The 22,933-nt window shown below is 55.7% G+C and overlaps 1 protein-coding gene across 4 annotated transcripts in view; it reads right to left on the bottom strand.

Moving 5' to 3' along the window:
- The window catches only part of LOC116939313 (large neutral amino acids transporter small subunit 4-like), a 61,675-nt gene extending 38,942 nt beyond the window's left edge, over window positions 1-22,733 (bottom strand). For 2 of the 4 annotated variants that reach the window (XM_076062925.1, XM_076062924.1), the window contains exons 1-8: window positions 21,464-22,731; window positions 20,184-20,400; window positions 13,953-14,214; window positions 13,192-13,247; window positions 12,440-12,516; window positions 5,443-5,535; window positions 4,940-5,073; window positions 516-688 (exon numbers count right to left, since the gene is read on the bottom strand). In XM_076062925.1, coding sequence (XP_075919040.1) covers window positions 516-688; window positions 4,940-5,073; window positions 5,443-5,535; window positions 12,440-12,516; window positions 13,192-13,247; window positions 13,953-14,214; window positions 20,184-20,346 — 958 coding nt within the window. In that variant the 5' untranslated portion in view covers window positions 20,347-20,400; window positions 21,464-22,731. Of the gene's footprint in view, window positions 1-515; window positions 689-4,939; window positions 5,074-5,442; window positions 5,536-12,439; window positions 12,517-13,191; window positions 13,248-13,952; window positions 14,215-20,183; window positions 20,401-21,463 lie in introns of all 4 variants that reach the window. The other 2 variants (XM_076062927.1, XM_076062926.1) reach the window with 2 other exon arrangements.
- Window positions 22,734-22,933: the final 200 nt, after the last annotated feature.

The raw sequence follows: 22,933 nt of genomic DNA on the forward strand, positions 1-22,933 counted from the left end.
CCTTCTCCTCCCCAACCCTCCTCCTCCCCATCCCTCCTCCCATCCCTCCTCCTCCCCAACCTTCCTCCTCCCATCCCTCCTCCCCATCCCTCCTCCTCCCCATCCCTCCTCCTCCCATCCCTCCTTTTCCCCATCCCTCCTCCTCCCCATCCCTCCTCCTCCCCATCCCTCCCCATCCCTCCTCCACCCCATCCCTCCTCCACCCCATCCCTCCTCCACCCCATCCCTCCTCCACCCCATCCCTCCTCCACCCCATCCTTCCTTTTCCCCATCCCTCCTCCCATCCCTCCTCCTTCCATCCCTACTCCTCCCCATCCCTCCTCTTCCCATCCCTCCTCCACCCCATCCCTCCTCCTCCCATCCCTCCTCCACCCCATCCCTCCTCCACCCCATCCTTCCTTTTCCCCATCCCTTCTCCCATCCCTCCTCCTTCCATCCCTCCTCCTCCCATCCCTCCTCCCATCCCTCCTCCTCCCCATCCCTCCGTCCCCCCAACCTCAGCGCTGCCCACGTACCGTTGCCAGCGGGCGCGTTGGGGGCCCCCAGGTAACCCTCCACCCGGCCCTTGGTTGTTGCGTCTGCCCCGGGGGTCGTGCTCAGGCGCTGGCCCACAGAGGAGAGGTAGGAGGAGAAGCGGGGTCCAGTCACCCTGTGGTCGAGGCCCAGCCACGAGAGCTTCATCCTCAGCCTGGCGCGCGGGGCCCGCGGAGGGATACAAACACAGCACGGAGACCTCGGGCTTACATTGAGTCGACTCGTAGACTCGACTCACAGGGGGACTCGATCCAGAGAGGCTGTGGATGCAGAGCCCTCCCCCACCCACACAACACCGCCTCTCCCCAACTCGATAACCCGAACCTTGACCCATAATTGGCTTCCTGCCGACGCAGTGAACGCTTGCAGATGTTCAACGTTGACTGTTCGTGACCACAGTTGGGAGTCGTAGACCGCGGTGCCTGGGCCGCAGCTGACGTTGGCGCCACCGACGTGGGCAAATGTCAGACGGCGATTCACCGTTCACACCCCGCGTGCTCACCCACGAGAACCTCGCCGAGTCTCAGGGCTCTTTGTCAGGAGGGCATGGCCCAGTGTTGGTTTTGGGAGTGGGTGGCAGTGATCGCTATGCGTAGCCCGGATGTGGACCCTGACGCGCGCTCCTCGCTTGCAGAGGTTCACGGTTCGAATCCAGCAGCCGCCCCGAATAACACTGAGGGCGTAGTGAGAGTGGGGTGTAGTGGGAGTGGGGTGTAGTGGGAGTGGGGTGTAGTGGGAATGGGGCATAGTAGGGGTGGGCCATTGTGTGTCGGCATGACGGTCCAAATTTGCTTAAATTAAAACAAATTTCCGCGATTTCCTCCATTAGAATCTAGAGTAGTTGGTTTAGTTTAACCAGGTGAGAACTCAAGTTGGTTTAGTTTAACCAGGTGACAACACAAGTTGGTTTAGTTTAACCAGGTGACAACTCAAGTTGGTTTAGTTTAACCAGGTGACAACTCAAGTTGGTTTAGTTTAACCAGGTGACATCACAAGTTGGTTTAGTGTAACCAGGTGACATCACAAGTTGGTTTAGTTTAACCAGGTGACAACTCAAGTTGGTTTAGTTTAACCAGGTGACAACTCAAGTCGGTTTAGTTTAACCAGGTGACATCACAAGTTGGTTTAGTTTAACCAGGTGACATCACAAGTTGGTTTAGTTTAACCAGGTGACATCACAAGTTGGTTTAGTTTAACCAGGTGACAACACAAGTTGGTTTAGTTTAACCAGGTGAAAACACAAGTTGGTTTAGTTTAACCAGGTGACATCACAAGTTGGTTTAGTTTAACCAGGTGACAACTCAAGTTGGTTTAGTTTAACCAGGTGACATCACAAGTTGGTTTAGTTTAACCAGGTGACAACACAAGTTGGTTTAGTGTAACCAGGTGAGAACACAATTTGGTTTAGTTTAACAAGGTGAGAACACAAGTTGGTTTAGTTTAACCAGGTGACAACACAAGTTGGTTTAGTTTAACCAGGTGACATCACAAGTTGGTTTAGTTTAACCAGGTGACATCACAAGTTGGTTTAGTTTAACAAGGTGACATCACAAGTTGGTTTAGTTTAACCAGGTGACATCACAAGTTGGTTTAGTGTAACCAGGTGACATCACAAGTTGGTTTAGTTTAACAAGGTGACATCACAAGTTGGTTTAGTTTAACCAGGTGACATCACAAGTTGGTTTAGTTTAACCAGGTGACAACACAAGTTGGTTTAGTTTAACCAGGTGACATCACTAGTTGGTTTAGTTTAACCAGGTGACAACACAAGTTGGTTTAGTTTAACCAGGTGACAACCATAGTTGGTTTAGTTTAACCAGGTGACATCACAAGTTGATTTAGTTTAGCCACGTGACATCACAAGTTGGTTTAGTTTAACCAGGTGACATTACAATTTGGTTTAGTTTAACCAGGTGACAACACAAGTTGGTTTAGTTTAACCACGTGACATCACAAGTTGGTTTAGTTTAACCAGGTGACAACACAAGTTGGTTTAGTTTAACCAGGTGACATCACAAGTTGGTTTAGTTTAACCAGGTGACATCACAAGTTGGTTTAGTTTAACCAAGTGACAACACAAGTTGGTTTAGTTTAACCAGGTGACATCACAAGTTGGTTTAGTTTAACCAGGTGACATCACAAGTTGGTTTAGTTTAACCAGGTGACAACACAAGTTGGTTTAGTTTAACCAGGTGACATTACAAGTTGGTTTAGTTTAACCAGGTGACATCACAAGTTGGTTTAGTTTAACAAGGTGACATCACAAGTTGGTTTAGTTTAACCAGGTGACATCACAAGTTGGTTTAGTGTAACCAGGTGACATCACAAGTTGGTTTAGTTTAACAAGGTGACATCACAAGTTGGTTTAGTTTAACCAGGTGACATCACAAGTTGGTTTAGTTTAACCAGGTGACAACACAAGTTGGTTTAGTTTAACCAGGTGACATCACTAGTTGGTTTAGTTTAACCAGGTGACAACACAAGTTGGTTTAGTTTAACCAGGTGACAACCATAGTTGGTTTAGTTTAACCAGGTGACATCACAAGTTGATTTAGTTTAGCCACGTGACATCACAAGTTGGTTTAGTTTAACCAGGTGACATTACAATTTGGTTTAGTTTAACCAGGTGACAACACAAGTTGGTTTAGTTTAACCACGTGACATCACAAGTTGGTTTAGTTTAACCAGGTGACAACACAAGTTGGTTTAGTTTAACCAGGTGACATCACAAGTTGGTTTAGTTTAACCAGGTGACATCACAAGTTGGTTTAGTTTAACCAAGTGACAACACAAGTTGGTTTAGTTTAACCAGGTGACATCACAAGTTGGTTTAGTTTAACCAGGTGACATCACAAGTTGGTTTAGTTTAACCAGGTGACATCACAAGTTGGTTTAGTTTAACCAGGTGACAACTCAAGTTGGTTTAGTTTAACCAGGTGACATCACAAGTTGGTTTAGTTTAACCAGGTGACATCACAAGTTGGTTTAGTTTAACCAGGTGACAACACAAGTTGGTTAAGTTTAACCAGGTGACAACTCAAGTTGGTTTAGTTTAACCAGGTGACATCACAAGTTGGTTTAGTTTAACCAGGTGACAACACAAGTTGGTTTAGTTTAACCAGGTGACATCACAAGTTGGTTTAGTTTAACCAAGTGACAACACAAGTTGGTTTAGTTTAACCAGGTGACATCACAAGTTGGTTTAGTTTAACCAGGTGACATCACAAGTTGGTTTAGTTTAACCAGGTGACATCACAAGTTGGTTTAGTTTAACCAGGTGACAACTCAAGTTGGTTTAGTTTAACCAGGTGACATCACAAGTTGGTTTAGTTTAACCAAGTGACAACACAAGTTGGTTTAGTTTAACCAGGTGACAACTCAAGTTGGTTTAGTTTAACCAGGTGACATCACAAGTTGGTTTAGTTTAACCAGGTGACATCACAAGTTGGTTTAGTTTAACCAGGTGACATCACAAGTTGGTTTAGTTTAACCAGGTGACATCACAAGTTGGTTTAGTTTAACCAGGTGACATCACAAATTGGTTTAGTTTAACCAGGTGACATCACAAGTTGGTTTAGTTTAACCAGGTGACAACTCAAGTTGGTTTAGTTTAACCAGGTGACAACTCAAGTTGGTTTAGTTTAACCAGGTGACATCACAAGTTGGTTTAGTTTAACCAGGTGACATCACAAGTTGGTTTAGTTTAACCAGGTGACAACACAAGTTGGTTTAGTTTAACCAGGTGACATCACAAGTTGGTTTAGTTTAACCAGGTGACAACACAAGTTGGTTTAGTTTAACCAGGTGACATCACAAGTTGGTTTAGTTTAACCAAGTGACAACACAAGTTAGTTTAGTTTAACCAGGTGACATCACAAGTTGTTTTAGTTTAACCAGGTGACATCACAAGTTGGTTTAGTTTAACCAGGTGACATCACAAGTTGGTTTAGTTTAACCAGGTGACATCACAAATTGGTTTAGTTTAACCAGGTGACATCACAAGTTGGTTTAGTTTAACCAGGTGACAACTCAAGTTGGTTTAGCTTAACCAGGAGACAACACAAGTTGGTTTAGTTTAACCAGGTGACAACTCAAGTTGGTTTAGTTTAACCAGGAGACAACACAAGTTGGTTTATTTTAACCAGGTGACAACTCAAGTTGGTTTAGTTTAACGAGGAGAGAGTCTCAGTGGCAAGAGTGCCCCCGGGGCATATGTCTGGTGCCAGCAAGGGGTGATGATCGTCGCTATGTTGAGTAAGTTGTGCAGAGTACCGTACAACATCATTATAGCCCCTCCCCCCCTCCCCGCTGCTGTGATAACGTGGCAGGACCCTCCAGAAAGATAACCACGAGACTCGGCGACGCCTTTCTCTCTGTGGGGTGACCAAGTGCGTCATTCACGTACGCGTAGTCCATCTCCTCCGGAGCGGGGAACGGCTCCAGGGGCCAGTGCAGGAAGCAGTTGGTGAAGACCAGCACCGCCAGCAGTGCCCAGCCCAGCAGCAGCCACACAAAGGGCACGCCCGTGTCATACAGCACCTGGGGGGGGGGCGGAGGGGGGGGGGGCTGTGTCACCTGGGCAGGTGAGTCACGCTCAAGAGGGAAAAGAGACCGGGAGATGGATTTAGGGGGTAGGGGTAGCGTGTGAATGGGTGGTGAGTTTCGTGTTAGTGTTTGGCTTAGGGCTATGGGGTGTATAATTAGGGCTAAGGTGAATGATCGTGATCGCATTAGGGTTAGTGATAGGGTTAATTATAGGTATAGAGGTGTGGTTCAAATCACGGTTAGAACTTACAATACCGATAAAGTTGTGGTCAGCGTTAGATATGGCTGCTAGAGTTATGGGAGTAGTTGACATCATGGAGGGGGGTGGGGGCGCCTTGCCCCCACTCACTGCCCCAAGCTGACCTTGACCGCGGGGAAGGTGACGGCGGCCGAGGCGTAGGAGCCCACCATGAGCGCGATGAATGTGGAGCGCAGGTTCCCAAACAAGTTGGGCAGCTGTGGTGGGAAGGGGACACGTGTCATCACACACCGGGTACAGCAGCACGCACGCACACATCGCCATAGTCCAAAAATGGCAGCAGCAGCAGCGCAGTGGTTCAAGAGCTCGATGCCAAGTGTCGAGGTCCTGCTGCTGCTGAGCACGACGAGAGGGCGTCAGCAGAGAGAGTTCGTGTCGCATCGCTGCTCCTACTCCTCCATTGAAGCAGCGCAGACTGCAGTGATCCACAATGTGGGTTGCATGGCCACAATCGCACTCCTCCTGTGGCTCGTCTTTAATGCATCTCTAAACATCTCTGTGTGTCTCTAGGAGTCTTTGTGTTATTATACGGGTCACAGTTGGGGTCGCACGACTCTGGCTGTGTCTCTCATTTTCCATCCATGGTGTTGACGTTCTCACAGCACTGCTGATGCCACCGGTGTATTGGAGAACGAGGCATGTCAGAGCCAGGAGGAGGTGCACCACAATGCTGATTTCATGCAAACTTTGTACACACTCCACGCTACATGTGTTGAGGCGTAAATGATGACTCGGAGGCAGATCTTCGTGTAGGGGATCACGCCACGTTCATTAAGGGCTCACGCCAGTTGTTTTATTAAAGACCTCTCTTCGCACACGACTCCGTGTACTGCCCCCTCACTGTCTACACTCCACACCCCAGGGGAAAGGTACTGGAGATTCCCTGCAACACTCACAGGCTATCCTAGCCTGGTGCCAATTTCCCCCTACCCCGGGGTCCCATCGCTCCCCCAGGGGAAGGGAACTGGGGATTCCCCAGCACACCCACAGGCTACCCTAGCCTGGTGTCAATTTCCCCTACCCTGGTCCCGACTTTCACCCTTCACGTTCCCGGACTCTCCAGACGACCCTGAACCCGTGACGGGTTCCAGCTTAAATCCCCCAGGGGGACATGACGTCACCGTCCCGCCCCTGTACATGACGTCACCGTCCCGCCCCTGTACATGACGTCACCATACGTGACGTCATCGTACCAGAGGGCGAGCATGACATGACGTCACTCACTCCTACTCTACATCACCCCCCCCCCGTGAAAAAAATCAGCCGACCCGGCTGCAACCATTACGAGAGCAGAGCCCGGCAACCCGAATGGGAAGACAACTCCCCACACGGGACACCGGAACGTGTCCGACGAAGGCAGGGGACGAAGAAACGGCCCCACTAGCCATCACCATATCCGCACGCCCCGCGAGCGTGTGCGTGACGCCGGCCGGCTCTTCCGTCCCGTAGTCGGCGTCAGAATCGGCGGTCTGCTGGCAGGTGTCCAGTCCGCCGGCCAACCCGCCAGGTGAGGCGCCGCTGGTGGAATTACTGGCGGGGCTTCTGACAAGCTGTAACGAGCGGAGGACGACAGGGTGGAGTGCTGGGATGCCCCGAAGAATCTTGCACACCGACCACGGACTCCTCTTGCGACTGCAGCCGCCACCCGCGCTCGAGCAGAAGTCGGGGCGCCACTCGAACATGTGGAGCTCCGCCTCCACAGGTGTTGACGTCGGTGGGAACGGCGTTTTGGCGGGAACAGCGTCCCGGCCAGCTGCCGAAATGGCGGCCCAACCGCGGCCCCCGCATGCCCTAGGGGTCTCCTCTGCCAGCCCCCCGCAGCGACGACGGCGTCCTCTCCTCGCGGCTCCTTCCCGCGCCACAGCTGCTTCGGCAGCAGGCTGCGCACCACGTGGCACCTCCAAAATGGCCGCTCCCGACCGCTTCTCCGCGGCGGCCTGCCACGTGGTCGCTGGAGGACCTGTAATGGCGGCCGTCTCCCCAGCGCGCCCGATGTCCTCCACTGGTGCCGGAGACACACCACCCGTGGCCGCAATAACCGGGGCCACGGAGCCCGGGGTCGTCCGGTCCCGGGTCGCCGCCTCTGTGGCGTTGGAAGACGCAACAGGTGGGTTCCGCTTTTTCAAGAGCATCGCCTTGAAAAAGTCCACTTCTGACGCCAGTTGTTGAGGCGTAAATGATGACTCGGAGGCAGATCTTCGTGTAGGGGCTCACGCCTCTCTTCGCACACGACTCCGTGTACTGTCCCCTCACTGCCTACACTCCACACCCCAGGGGAAAGGTACTGGGGATTCCCTAGCACACCCACAGGCTACCCTAGCCTGGTGCCAATTTCCCCCTACCCCGGGTCCCGACTTTCACCCTTCACGTTCCCGGACTCTCCAGACGACCCTGAACCTGTGACGGGTTCCAGCTTAAATCCCCCAGGGGGACATGACGTCACCACCCCGCCCCCTGTGCATGACGTCACCGTCTGTGACGTCATCGTACCAGAGGGCGAGCGTGACATGATGTCACTCACTCCTACTCTACACATGTATGCAGACATACGAAGACAGAGACAAAGATCCCCCGTTTTAGCTTTAACAGGTTGTTGGGGCAAGTGCTGTTAGCGAGCACCTATGAAGGCCGGCACGGAACACGAGGGGGTGGGTGGCCAACACCACTCCCGGTCGCCTTTGTTTCCCCAGTGGTGATGATTACAAACTGCACCAGGTACTCATTTGGAGCTGGGTCGACGTAGGGGAGGCCGTTAATCTTCACTGGTGTTGGCCGTCAGCGGGAATCGACCTCGGGTCGCCGGGTTCGTAGCGCAGTGCGCTAACCGCTACGCCACTCACACGCAGCTGCAGCACCGGAGCGTCAGTGGGGGCAGCTCCCTGTGGAAGGTCTCACCCCAGCCCCTCACCAGCCCCTTCTGAATGGGTCAAGTCGCGACTTGTCGGTTCAACCTCACCTCGTGCACATGGCTCGAGCGGAGCCGTCCCTCCTTCCCCTCGAGCCTCTCACCGCGGATTCCGAGGGAGTTTGTTTCACGTTACCTGTCCCCCCCCACCGCTCCTCCTTTCAAACCAGGTGACGCTTCAGGGGTCGACTCAGGACGCGCAACGAACCCGGCGACAGTGGCGAACATTTAAAACCGGTCCTGGGCCTCCCCTAAGTCGACTCAGCCTCAAATAAGTACCTGGTGCGGTGTTTAAACATCGCCACTGGGGAGACAAAGGCGGCCGGGGGTGGTGCTGAACACCCACCCCCTCGTGTGCTGTGCACTTGCCCCACCAGTCTGGTCAGGCTATACGGGGGATATTTGTCTTTGCAGCCCATAGCTGCCTTGTCACGGGCGATCACGAATCGGCTTGGAGACGGTCAAGGATCGTTTAACAACTGTCCCACGTCATTACTGCAGCACACAGACACACATACAGACACACATACAGACATACAGATACACATAGACATACACACATAGAGACAGACAGACACACATACACACATAGAGACAGACACACATACACAGAGCCACATACCCATAGACAGACACATACAGACAGACATACATACACACATACAGTACACACAGAGCCATAGACAGACACATACATACAACACCGCCATTCGCCACTAAGTGGCGGTGATGTCACCACGACGCTTGTGCCAGGCTATGTGCACCTTGAGGCCACGTGAAGTGTCGAACGCCCGCTGGCAGGGGGTCACGGGGCAGACCCAAGTGCCATGGATTGACTGACTGAGATGACTGGCTGATGCACCACCTGTGTCCCCTACTGTGCCAACCTGCTGTGCTTTAGCCACCCGGCGCTCCGCTCGTTGTTGTGAGCGTCGCTCCTCCGCCCTCCGTTGTTGTTGGAGGGCGACTGCCTCCAACTGCCCAGTAGCATCCTTCACGAGCCTCCTCCACAGAGGCCGATCTTGACACTGCTGGTACCAGTCATCGGCAAGTCCATTCAGCTCCACGTCCTCCTGTACAACATCACTCCATCTCTTCTCTAGCCCTTGCCGCCTCGATCCGGCCGAACAAAAGCTGTTTCGGCATGCGGTGGCTGGGCATGCGGGCTACATGACCCAGCCAACGCAGTCTTGCCTGCCGGAGGAGCTCACCGATATGACTTTGCCCAGATCTTTCAAGGATTTGTGAGCTACTCACACAATCCAGCCTGGTTAAACCCAGGGTGGATCGTAGGCAGGCCAGCCTAAATGTTTCTAACCTACACGCACCCCTACACACAGGCACATAGACACACGCCACGTTCCCGCATGCCACGCGTGTGTTCGTGCGCACGCAACGGTGACAAATCCGTGACCACGGCGGCAGCGTGGGGGACGGGGGGGTGGTGGAGGTTGCCTGGGACTGTGGGCACTGGTAAGGTGACCCTGCTCAGGTAGGAGCGGTGGGGGCTGGAGTGGTGGAGTGAGGCTTGTTCATGCGGGGTCACCTTCGCTTGTTTTGATTTTTGTTTTGTCGTCATGTTGGGCGCATCACGGCATGGGCCCCGGTGTGGGCATAGCCGAGCGGAGGGGGGGGGTCGAGCGAGGTCGAGGGGGGTGTGGGGGGCGACCCAGCGCCAATCGCCGCTGGGCTCGCGGCAACGCCCCCCTCTTACCTGGCCATGCAACCCGGGGCCCCGCGCTGCCCACACAGCCCCTACACGCAGCCCCTACACACAGCCCCTACACACAGCCCCTACACAGCCCCTACACGCAGCCCCTACACAGCCCCTACACGCAGCCCCTACACACAGCCCCTACACGCAGCCCCTACACGCAGCCCCTACACACAGCCCCTACACAGCCCCTACACGCAGCCCCTACACAGCCCCTACACGCAGCCCCTACACAGCCCCTACACACAGCTCCTACACGCAGCCCTACACAGCCCCTACACACAGCCCCTACACGCAGCCCTACACACAGCCCCTACACACAGCCCCTACACGCAGCCCCTACACACAGCCCCGACACGCAGCCCCTACACGCAGCCCCTACACACAGCCCCTACACGCAGCCCCTACACGCAGCCCCTACACGCAGCCCCTACACAGCCCCTACACACAGCCCCTACACAGCCCCGACACGCAGCCCCTACACGCAGCCCCTACACAGCCCCTACACGCATCCCCTACACAGCCCCTACACACAGCCCCTACACACAGCCCCTACACAGCCCCTACACACAGCCCCTACACACAGCCCCTACACGCAGCCCCTACACAGCCCCTACACACAGCCCCTACACACAGCCCCTACACAGCCCCTACACACAGCCCCTACACAGCCCCTACAAGCAGCCCCTACACACAGCCCCTACACAGCCCCTACACGCAGCCCCTACACAGCCCCTACACACAGCTCCTACACGCAGCCCTACACAGCCCCTACACACAGCCCCTACACGCAGCCCTACACACAGCCCCTACACACAGCCCCTACACGCAGCCCCTACACACAGCCCCGACACGCAGCCCCTACACGCAGCCCCTACACACAGCCCCTACACGCAGCCCCTACACGCAGCCCCTACACGCAGCCCCTACACAGCCCCTACACACAGCCCCTACACAGCCCCGACACGCAGCCCCTACACGCAGCCCCTACACAGCCCCTACACGCATCCCCTACACAGCCCCTACACACAGCCCCTACACACAGCCCCTACACAGCCCCTACACACAGCCCCTACACACAGCCCCTACACGCAGCCCCTACACGCATCCCCTACACAGCCCCTACACACAGCCCCTACACACAGCCCCTACACAGCCCCTACACACAGCCCCTACACAGCCCCTACAAGCAGCCCCTACACACAGCCCCTACACAGCCCCTACACGCAGCCCCTACACGCAGCCCCTACACGCAGCCCCTACACGGAGCCCCTACACACAGCCCCTACACAACCCCTACACGCATCCCCTACACAGCCCCTACACACAGCCCCTACACACAGCCCCGACACGCAGCCCCTACACGCAGCCCCTACACACAGCCCCTACACGCAGCCCCTACACGCAGCCCCTACACGCAGCCCCTACACAGCCCCTACACACAGCCCCTACACAGCCCCGACACGCAGCCCCTACACGCAGCCCCTACACAGCCCCTACACGCATCCCCTACACAGCCCCTACACACAGCCCCTACACACAGCCCCTACACAGCCCCTACACACAGCCCCTACACACAGCCCCTACACGCAGCCCCTACACGCATCCCCTACACAGCCCCTACACACAGCCCCTACACAGCCCCTACACACAGCCCCTACACAGCCCCTACACGCAGCCCCTACACACAGCCCCTACACAGCCCCTACACGCAGCCCCTACACGCAGCCCCTACACGCAGTCCCTACACGGAGCCCCTACACACAGCCGCTACACAACCCCTACACGCATCCCCTACACAGCCCCTACACACAGCCCCTACACACAGCCCCTACACAGCCCCTACACAGCCCCTACACACAGCCCCTACACACAGCCCCTACACAGCCCCTACACGCAGCCCCTACACACAGCCCCTACACACAGCCCCTACACACAGCCCCTACACGCAGCCCCTACACAGCCCCTACACACAGCCCCTACACAGCCCCTACACAGCCCCTACACACAGCCCCTACACACAGCCCCTACACACAGCCCCTACACAGCCCCTACACAGCCCCTACACACAGCACCTACACACAGCACCTACACAGCCCCTACACAGCCCCTACACGCAGCCCACCTCCCAACCCCTTCTCGTGGCGCTGCCTCAAACCTCATCCTCACCTGCGCGCGTGACACCACCTCACCCACTGCAAACTCACTACAGACACTACACTCACCCCAAAGACAAAGATCCCCCGTGTAGCCTGAACAGACTGTTGGGATAAAGTGCCGCTAGCGAGCACCTATTAAGGCCACCACGACACACAAGGGGGTTGGTGGTCAGCAAGACGCCCAGCCGCCCATGTCTCCCTTGGGGCGACGTTGAGTCGACCGAGGCGAGGAACAAAACCGGTTCAGATAATCGTCACTGGTGTTGGCCGTGAGCGGGGATCTAAGTGGGGTCGCAGCGCGCTAACCGCTGGAGACGACGCACCGTGAGGGAGGAGAAGACGATGCACATCCCGCCAAAGCCGTTCAGCGACAGCGCCACGAAGATGAGCACGGACAGAGCTGGGGAGACAGGGTCAGGACTGGGGTCAGGGTCAGGACTGGGGTCAGGGCTGGGGTCAGGGTCAGGGCTGGGGTCAGGGTCAGGACTGGGGTCAGGGTCAGGACTGGGGTCAGGTCTAGCGTCAGGATCAGGCTGGGGTCAGGACTGGGGTCAGGGCTGGGCTCAGGGTCAGGGCTGGGGTCAGGGTCAGCGCCAACATCAGGATTACGATTGTGCCTGGAGGTTAGAGTCAGGGTCGGGGTTAGAATGTGGCGTAGAGGTCAGACTTAGCGCTTGGGTTAGAGGTGTGGCCTCTACTTGGAGCTCGGGTTAGGGTTAAATTCGGGTGAGGATCATTGCACACACGCGCACACACTAATAAGAATTATAATTGTTAACAAGTATAGTTGTGTGTGTGCCCCTGGCTGGGGGGACGCGATCGCTGTATCCCGATCCACCCGCACGCCGCGCAGCAGCAGCGGCAGCAGCAGAGCGAGGGCCGACCCGGTCCAGCACGGGGCTTGCATGGGTCTCACGGTGACGGGGGGGGGTGAGGGGGGGGGAGCGGGGGATGGGTTCCGGGGTTCGGGGGTCGAGGACACGACCGCGGTGGTCTGGGCAGGGGATGGGGGGCCCTGGGGGTCAGGGGTCAGGTATGAATCCCCGTGGGGTTGTGGTGGCTTCAGGGGACTCACTCTTGGGGTTGCTCGCTCCATACGCGATGAGAAGACACGACAGCATGAAGCTTGAGCTGCGGGGGGTGAGGGGGCGGGAGGGGGTAGCGAGTGACCAATACCGGGCACTACAGCAACACAGCCGCTTGTGTGACCCCGTCCCACAGCCACACGCCCAGGGCTGGCTCTCTGCCGGGGGCTCACGAGATCTTTGTCGATTGCCAAAAAACTCCAGCGGGGCCCACATTTCCTGGGCTGTTTATTCATCATAGTCCCGACGGCGGGGCTACGGGACTGCGAGTGTCTACGGAGGGGTGGAGCGGGTGCCGTGATTCTGCTCTGGTGTCCCGGGTGCAAAGCTAAACTGAACTATAAACTAAACAATGTTTTGATTTAAAGCTTTCGTGACTGCAGGGATTCATATTCTTGGTTCTTTCGGTAAAGTCACGTAGAAGGGAAACAATAAAATAAAAAATATATAAAACAATAAAATTATCACGACGTTTCGACTGCAACACAAGCAATCATCATCAGGTGTGAAAACCACAGCAATAAATTTTGAAAAAAGTGGTTTTCACACCTGATGATGATTGCTTGTGTTGCAGTCGAAACGTCGTGATAATTTTATTGTTTTATATTTTTATTATGTTATTGTTTCCCTTCTACGTGACTTTACCGAAAGAACCAAGAATATAAACAATGTTTTTTTTTATTTTACCTGATAAGGCCCACTGAGCTGTATTAGCTCGCCAGCTCACACCCTCACCTGCCCACACCCTCACCTGCCCACGAGGCGAATCTTGCGCGGGCCGTATCTGTCCATGACGATGCCTAGGGGCAGCGTGACGGCGCTGAGCAGGAAGGAGCCCACGGTGAAGGCGAGGTTCAGGACTTCGTCCTGCTCGCGGCACACCGCCCACCCCCGGGCGTGCGCGGAGAGTGGGGGAAGAGGAGGAGGCGTGCTCGCGTTCCCGGCCAGCAGGGCCAGCACCGCCGACGAGGGCGAGGAGGACGAGGGCGAGGAGGACGCGTTGCTGTGGTTCGCTAAGAAATGCAAACAAAGCCGTCGAGCGAAGGTTGAAGAGAGCCCGAGGCTGCAGTGTCTCGGTGGTGGTCACCGTCCCCACGCGCGTCATGCAGGAGAGGCGCGCTCAGTCTCAAGACTCACGAAGAGTCCCGCCAAGTGCTGGCTTTGCCCAATCAATCGACAAATGAAGTCACTAATGAATACATCTAAACTAATGAATACATATTAACTAATGAATACATATAAACTAATGCATACATATAAACTAATTAATACATAAACTAATGAATACATATAAACTAATTGGTTTAAGAGCTGAGCTACTGCGCGGGGTGGCACAGGAAGTGGGTGGGGGAGCACTGCGAGCTGCCTCGTAGAATTGTGGGCCAGGGGGAAGGGAGGGAGCGCCCAGGCCCTGACCCACAATGAGTCTGTGGGTCTCTGTGTGAGTCTGTGGGTCTCTGTGTGAGTCTGTGGGTCTCTGTGTGAGTCTGTGGGTCTCTGTGTGAGTCTATGGGTCTCTGTGTGAGTCTGTGTGTCTCTATGTGAGTCTATGGGTCTCTGTGTGAGTCTGTGTGTCTCTGTGTGAGTCTGTGGGACTCTGTATGAGTCTTGTGTCTCTGTGTGAGTCTGTGAGGCTCTGTGTGAGTCTATGGGTCTCTGTGTGAGTCAATGGGTCTCTGTGTAAGTCTGTGGGTCTCTGTATGAGTCTTGTGTCTCTGTGTGAGTCTGTGAGGCTCTGTGTGAGTCTATGGGTCTCTGTGTGAGTCTGTGTGTCTCTATGTGAGTCTGTGTGTCTCTGTGTGAGTCTGTGGGTCTCTGTGTGAGTCTGTGGGTCTCTATGTGAGTCTGTGTGTCTCTGTGTGAGTCTATGGGTCTCTGTGTGAGTCTTGTGTCTCTGTGTGAGTCTGTGAGGCTCTGTGTGAGTCTATGGGTCTCTGTGTGAGTCTGTGTGTGTCTATGTGAGTCTGTGTGTCTCTGTGTGAGTCTGTGGGTCTCTGTGTGAGTCTGTGGGTCTCTATGTGAGTCTTGTGTCTCTGTGTGAGTCTGTGAGGCTCTGTGTGAGTCTATGGGTCTCTGTGTGAGTCTGTGGGTCTCTGTGTGAGTCTTGTGTCTCTGTGTGAGTCTGTGAGGCTCTGTGTGAGTCTATGGGTCTCTGTGTGAGTCTGTGTGTCTCTATGTGAGTCTGTGTGTCTCTGTGTGAGTCTGTGGGTCTCTGTGTGAGTCTGTGGGTCTCTGTGTGAGTCTGTGGGTCTCTATGTGAGTCTGTGTGTCTCTGTGTGAGTCTATGGGTCTCTGTGTGAGTCTATGGGTCTCTGTGTGAGTCTGTGGGTCTCTGTGTGAGTCTGTGGGTCTCTGTGTGAGTCTGTGTGTCTCTGTGTGAGTCTATGGGTCTCTGTGTGAGTCTGTGGGTCTTTATGTGAGTCTGTGTGTCTCTGTGTGAGTCTATGGGTCTCTGTGTGAGTCTATGGGTCTCTGTGTGAGTCCGTGGGTCTCTGTGTGAGTCTGTGTGTCTCTGTGTGAGTTTGTGAGACTCTGTGTGAGTCTATGGGTCTCTGTGTGAGTCTGTGGGTCTCTGTGTGAGTCTGTGTGTCTCTGTGTGAGTCTATGGGTCTCTGTGTGAGTCTGTGTGTCTCTGTGTGAGTTTGTGAGGCTCTGTGTGAGTCTATGGGTCTCTGTGTGAGTCTGTGTGTCTCGATGTGAGTCTGTTTGTCTCTATGTGAGTGTGTGTCTCTATGTGAGTGTGTCTCGATGTGAGTCTGTGTGTCTCTATGTGAGTATATGGGTCTGTGTGTGTGTGGTGGTGAGTGTGGCGTGCTGGTGAGTGTGGGGTGCTGGTGAGTGTGGCGTGCTGGTGAGTGGTGCGTGCTGGTGAGTGTGGGGTGTTTAAGGTGACCTCTCCTACTCGTCACGTAGTCCGCCTTGAGGGGGAGGGGCTGTCAGGGCGGGGCCCAGCATTGTGTCTTTGTGTCTTTGTCTCTTGTCCCAGGGGGTTAGGGGAGTGGGGGGCGGCATTGTGTCTTGCAGAGGCTTGACGGGCCGGGGGACGGAGATGGGGGGCGCTGTTGCGGTTTCGGCCCTTGGGAAGATGCGTTTATACAGGGGGTGCGAGTGGGGGGCGGGCAGGGGAGGATGGGGGGGCCAGGGAAACATTAGCTCATAGCTCACAGGGAGAGGTTGCAAGTGGGGGGGGGGGGGGTTGATCCTGACTCGTAGAGTTGCGGTAGGGGGGGGGGCTCCTTTGTCTTGGGGGGGGGGGCTGTACGGTGCAGTCTTGCTGCACCAAGCACGTCAAGTGGACTGGGGTCACTCACCATCACTGGGGTCACTCACCATCACTGGGGTCACTCACCATCACGGGGACCACTCACCATCACTGGGTCACTCACCATCACGGGGACCACTCACCATCACTGGGGTCACTCACCATCACTGGGGCCACTCACCATCACTGGGGTCACTCATCATCATTGGGATTACTCATCATCATTGGGATCACTCACCATCATTGACTATCACTGGGGCACTCATCATCACTGGGGTCACTCACCATCACTGGGACCACTCAACATCACTGGGGTCACTCTCCATCACTGGGGCCACTCAGCATCACTGGGGTCACTCACCATCACTGGGGTCACTCACCATCACGGGAGTCACTCACCATCACTGGAGTCACTCACTATCACTGGGGTCACTCATCATCACTGGGGTCACTCACCATCACTGGGGTCACTCACCGTCACTGGGGTCACTCACCATCAGGGGGGCCACTCATCATCACTGGGGTCACTCACCATCACTGGGGTCACTCACAATCACTGGGGTCACTCACCATCACTGGGGTCACTCACAATCACTGGGATCACTCACCATCACTGGGATCACTCACCATCACTGGGGTCACTCACCGTCACTGGGTCACTCACCATCACGGGGGCCACTCACAATCACTGGGGTCACTCACCATCACTGGGGTCACTCACAATCACTGGGGTCACTCACCGTCACTGGGGTCACTCACCATCACTGGGGTCACTCACCATCACTGGGTCACTCACCATCACTTGGGTCACTCACCATCACTGGGATCACTCACCATCACTGGGATCACTCACCATCACTGGGGTCACTCACCGTCACTGGGGTCACTTATCATCACTGGGGTCACTCACCATCACTGGGGTCACTCACCATCACTGGGGCCACTCACCATCACTGGGGTCACTCACCATCACTGGGGCCACTCACCATCACTTGGGTCACTCACCATCACTGGGATCACTCACCATCACTGGGATCACTCACCATCACTGGGGTCACTCACCGTCACTGGGGTCACTTATCATCACTGGGGTCACTCACCATCACTGGGGTCACTCACCATCACTGGGGCCACTCACCATCACTGGGGTCACTCACCATCACTGGGGCCACTCACCATCACGGGAGTCACTCACCATCACTGGGGTCACTCACCATTACTGGGGCCACTCACCATCACTGGGGTCACTCACCATCACTGGGGCCACTCACCATCACGGGAGTCACTCACCATCACTGGGGTCACTCACCATTACTGGGGCCACTCACCATCACTGGAGTCACTCATCATCACTGGGGTCACTCACAATCACTGGGGTCACTCACCATCACTGGGGTCACTCACAATCACTGGGATCACTCACCATCACTGGGATCACTCACCATCACTGGGGTCACTCACCGTCACTGGGTCACTCACCATCACGGGGGCCACTCACAATCACTGGGGTCACTCACCATCACTGGGGTCACTCACAATCACTGGGGTCACTCACCGTCACTGGGGTCACTCACCATCACTGGGGTCACTCACCATCACTGGGTCACTCACCATCACTTGGGTCACTCACCATCACTGGGATCACTCACCATCACTGGGATCACTCACCATCACTGGGGTCACTCACCGTCACTGGGGTCACTTATCATCACTGGGGTCACTCACCATCACTGGGGTCACTCACCATCACTGGGGCCACTCACCATCACTGGGGTCACTCACCATCACTGGGGCCACTCACCATCACTTGGGTCACTCACCATCACTGGGATCACTCACCATCACTGGGATCACTCACCATCACTGGGGTCACTCACCGTCACTGGGGTCACTTATCATCACTGGGGTCACTCACCATCACTGGGGTCACTCACCATCACTGGGGCCACTCACCATCACTGGGGTCACTCACCATCACTGGGGCCACTCACCATCACGGGAGTCACTCACCATCACTGGGGTCACTCACCATTACTGGGGCCACTCACCATCACTGGGGTCACTCACCATCACTGGGGCCACTCACCATCACGGGAGTCACTCACCATCACTGGGGTCACTCACCATTACTGGGGCCACTCACCATCACTGGAGTCACTCATCATCACTGGGGTCACTCACCATCACTGGGGTCGCTCACCATCACTGGGGTCACTCACCATCACTGGGGTCACTCACCATCACTGGGTCACTCATCATCACTGGGGTCACTCACCGTCACTGGGGTCACTCACCGTCATTGGGGTCACTCACTATCACTCGGGTCACTCACAATCACTGGGGTCACTCACTATCACTGGGGTCACTCACCATCATTGGGGTCACTCACCATCATTGGGGTCACTCACCATCAATAGGGTCAATCACCATCACTGGGGTCACTCACCATCACTGGGGCAACTCATCATCACTGGGGTCACTCACTATCACTGGGGCCACTCACTATCACTGGAGCCACTCACTATCACTGGGGTCACTCACCATCACTGGGGTCACTCATCATAGGGGGGGCTAGAGTAGGGGGGGGGCTGGGGGAGGGAGGGGGCGTCGTGACATCGAACGTGGCGCTGGATCTCGTGAAGGTCACTAGACGCCCCCTAGAACAAACACCCCCCTCCTCCTCCTCGTGTCTCCGAGTGGAGGCGTTAGGGCCTCGTGTTTGCAGAACCTGCCAGGGTTCCCGTGGGGGGGTGGCGAAGAGGTGGCGAGGTCATGGAGGTGAACTCGAACTTGAGTCACTCTCGGGCCGTTGGACGAGTCAGGGCAGAGGTCGACAAACAAAATAACAAGACGAGAATTTAGGTTTTTTTTCTCGAATTCGGTAACAAAAGCTGAAGACGCCTGCGGCTCTCTAGAGCCGCAGGTTTCCACCCCCTAAGTTAGGGGGTGGGGTCTCCCCCGCCGCCCCCACCTCGCCCGTGTGTGTGTGTATACACGTGTGTGTGTACACGTGTGTGTGATAACCACCCACCCCCTCGTGTGCCGTGCCGAGCTTCAAGGGTGCTCGCTAACAGCACTTGCCCCAACAGTCTGTTAATGCTATATGGGGGGGGGGGGGGGGGATCTTGTGTGTGTCTACTGTGCGTGACTGTCCGCTGTGTTTGTGCACGTGTCGGTGTGTCCTCTGTTGGGGGTGTGTGCATTGTGTGTGAGTGCACGTGTGTGTGAGTGCACGTGTGTGTGAGCGCACGTGTGTGTGAGCGCACGTGTGTGCGAGCGCGTGGGGGCGGATTCCGCTGAAGTATGCCGCCCTCTCTCTCGCATCACCATGCACCCCGGAATGGCCTCTCGCCTCTCACAGATGGTTTCCTTCCGAGACACCGAGGTACAAGAAGAGCCACAGGGAGACTCGGAGCCACAGGGAGACACGGAGACAGCGAGACGCGGAGACACGGCGAGACGCGGAGACACGGCGAGACGCGGAGACAGGGCGAGACACACAGCTAGAAAAGCAAACATTTGCCCGAGCTTAAGTGTGGAGCACACTGGCCGTGGTTCAGTGGTATGTGAAGAGGGGACACGGGGACACAAGAGACACACGGGTTGGGACAGGAAGAGACGGGATCCGGCAGCCAGGGTCGGGTCTCCACGCACCTGGAACCCCACACACACCTGGGTCCCTACGCCCCTGGACCCCCATACACCTGGGCTCCCACGCACCTGGGCTGTCGCTGCACAGGTGCGAGTAGAACCCCTCCGACTTGAGCATGATGAGCAGGGACCCCCAACCCAGCAGCACGGCGCTCAGCAGCAGATTCTCCAGCACGGCGCTCACGGCCATCCACCAGCGCCTGCTGTGCGCCTGGGCAAGGCTGGGGGACATGGCTGCCAGCTGCCCTCTCGAATGCCCTCTAACGAGCAGCAGGGGGTGATCGGCCTGGTTCGGAGTCGTCGGGGAAGGAGGTGGGGGCAAGAGGGATTGGAGCGCAATTGAGGGGGCGCACGGATACACGCAGATATTGATACGCACGCCCATATACAAAGACCCCCCCCCCCCCCCCGTTTAGACTTACAGTTTGTTCGGGCAAGTGCTGTCACTTAAGAATGACAAAACGGCACACGAGGGGGTGGGTGGCCGGCACTACGCCCGGCCGCCTTTGTCTCCTTAGTGGCGATCATTACACAGCGTACCAGCTACTAATTTGAGGCTGAGTCGACTTAGGGGAGACCCAGGACTCGGTTCAGAAAACCGGTGTTGACCATGAGCGGAAATCAAACTCTGACCGCCGGGTTCGCACGTAGCGTAGCGCCAACTGCGCACACGCGCACGCGATCGGGCTTCACCGCCACGGCGCTAACTCTTAGGTAAGAGGCGGTTTCCGAGTTCACACAAAACACGCACTTGTGCCACCACAGCGATGGTACCGGGAGGATGCGCGTGCCCCCTACCCCGCACCCCCACCTCTCCACGCCGAGCCACGGGCACTCATTGTGCCAATTGTTCGAGCCAATCGTCAAGCATCCTTGAGTCGGCGCGCGAGGCGGTCCTAATTATTACCATTAGCGCGAGACCGTGCTCAGTTGTACCACAATTAGCGCGCACGGCAGGCCACGTGGACCCTCTAATTAGCGCGCACGGCAGGCCACGTGGACCCTCTAATTAGCGCGCACGACAGGCCGTAGGGCGCGCGGCTCGCTAATTGGCCGGAGCCGGCGCTCTTCGTGTAAAACTGCGCCAATGAACTCGAGCCGGCGTCTTGCGCGGCTTTGATGATCGCGAGCCACGCGGCGCGACGCGCTCGGTGCCAACTGAGGGCCCGGCGACTCCGTCTCGCCAAGGCAGGCGTGGCGTGGGCCCGCGAGGGGCCCGGGACGGGGGTCCATTCGGCCGCTGCACAGCCGAGAATTCAGGAACCCAGTGGATGATCCCCACCGGATCCTCCTCGGGGGCAAGGGGGGTGTCGGGTGGGGGAGGCCAACGAAACCTCGTTGGAACTCACCTGGATCGCACGGAGACTCCTCTACAGCACCGAGAGGTGGGGCGAGGAGCAGCCAGAGACACGAGCGGCAAAAAAAACTAAAAACGAAAGACTCTGAGAGGCAGCGAAAAGGCGCAGAGAGACAACGAGACAGGGAGACAGCAGCGGGGAGAGAAGCACCGAGAGACGGAGACACCGAGAGAAGGAGACACCGAGAGACGGAGACACCGAGAGACGCACAGAGAGGCCAGAGGCAGAAACGCAATGTCAGATAGGTAGACACAGAGACAGGCACACAGTAGCAGACGCAAATGTAGAGACAGAGCGAGAGAGACGGCGTCGTGGATTTCTTGAGGACTCTTCGCTCCCGTCGACTCCGCGCCGAGAAGTTTTGACTGCAACTCTGCTCGCAAAGAGCCGTATTGGGTTTAACGGGAGGGTGGGAGTTGAGGGTTGTGTGGGAGGAGGGCTGCAGGAGGAGGGGAGTGGCCGCACGTCACCCCTATAAGGCCAACTCGATGGAACAGGGCGTACGCATGCGCTCGTTGGCAGTCACGACAATTGAATAAAGCCATAGGACACCTTCGCATCTTCTCTTAAGACGCCACATTTTTGGACCGGTTTGGACAACCTGTGTCTCATCAGCAGTCATGCTCGCGTGAACCAATTCCGGTGAACTGCCGGCTGTTGTAGACGAGGACCCTGATTATAAACATTGCCAATACGACTAAACACACACTGGGACATGCGCAAAAACGCATGGAGAGGCGCGCGTTGGGAATTCCACTGAGGGTCAGAGAGGGACACACGCAGGTTAGATACATCACCGCACCTATTTTCATCCAGCAGTGGATCATGTTTACTAGAAGGGGCGATGGCCGGTGGTCGAGACTAACGATGGAGTGGCAGCCCAAAGACAGAACGCGCCAGAGACCACGTCCAGTGGGGAGATGGAGCCACGAATTTGGTAATCGCGCAGATGCCGGGTCGAATTGTTGCATCGCAGGTCCGCGTGAGAGGTGACTGAGGATTTGGTGAGGCCTTCATGCAGCAGTGGATAGATCCTGACCGATGATGATGGTGGTGGTGTCGACGACGCGAATAGCGGTAACAAGGACGACTCTCACCATTGCGGTGCCCGAGTTAGAGTACAGGGTGAGGCTCATCATCTGCACCAGCCAGTGGCTCCGGAGGTCTATGTGTGTGAGTCTATGGAGGTGTTTGTATGTTGAGTCTATGGGAGTGAGTCTATGGAGGTGTATGTATGTTGAGTCTGTGTGTGTGAGTCTATGGTGGTGTATGTATGTTGAGTCTGTGTGTGTGAGTCTATAGGGGTGTATGTATGTTGAGTCTGTGTGAGTCTATGGAGGTGTATGTATGTTGAGTCTGTGTGTGTGAGTCTATGGAGGTGTATGTATGTTGAGTCTGTGTGTGTCAGTCTATGGAGGTATATGTTTGTTGAGTCTATGTGTGAGTCTATGGAGGTGTATG

The sequence above is a fragment of the Petromyzon marinus genome, chromosome 5 (genome assembly GCF_048934315.1).
Source record: "Petromyzon marinus isolate PM22_M1 ecotype Great Lakes invasive population chromosome 5, UKy_Petmar_22M1.pri1.0, whole genome shotgun sequence".
In the NCBI taxonomy this organism is placed as follows: Eukaryota; Metazoa; Chordata; class Hyperoartia; order Petromyzontiformes; family Petromyzontidae; genus Petromyzon; species Petromyzon marinus.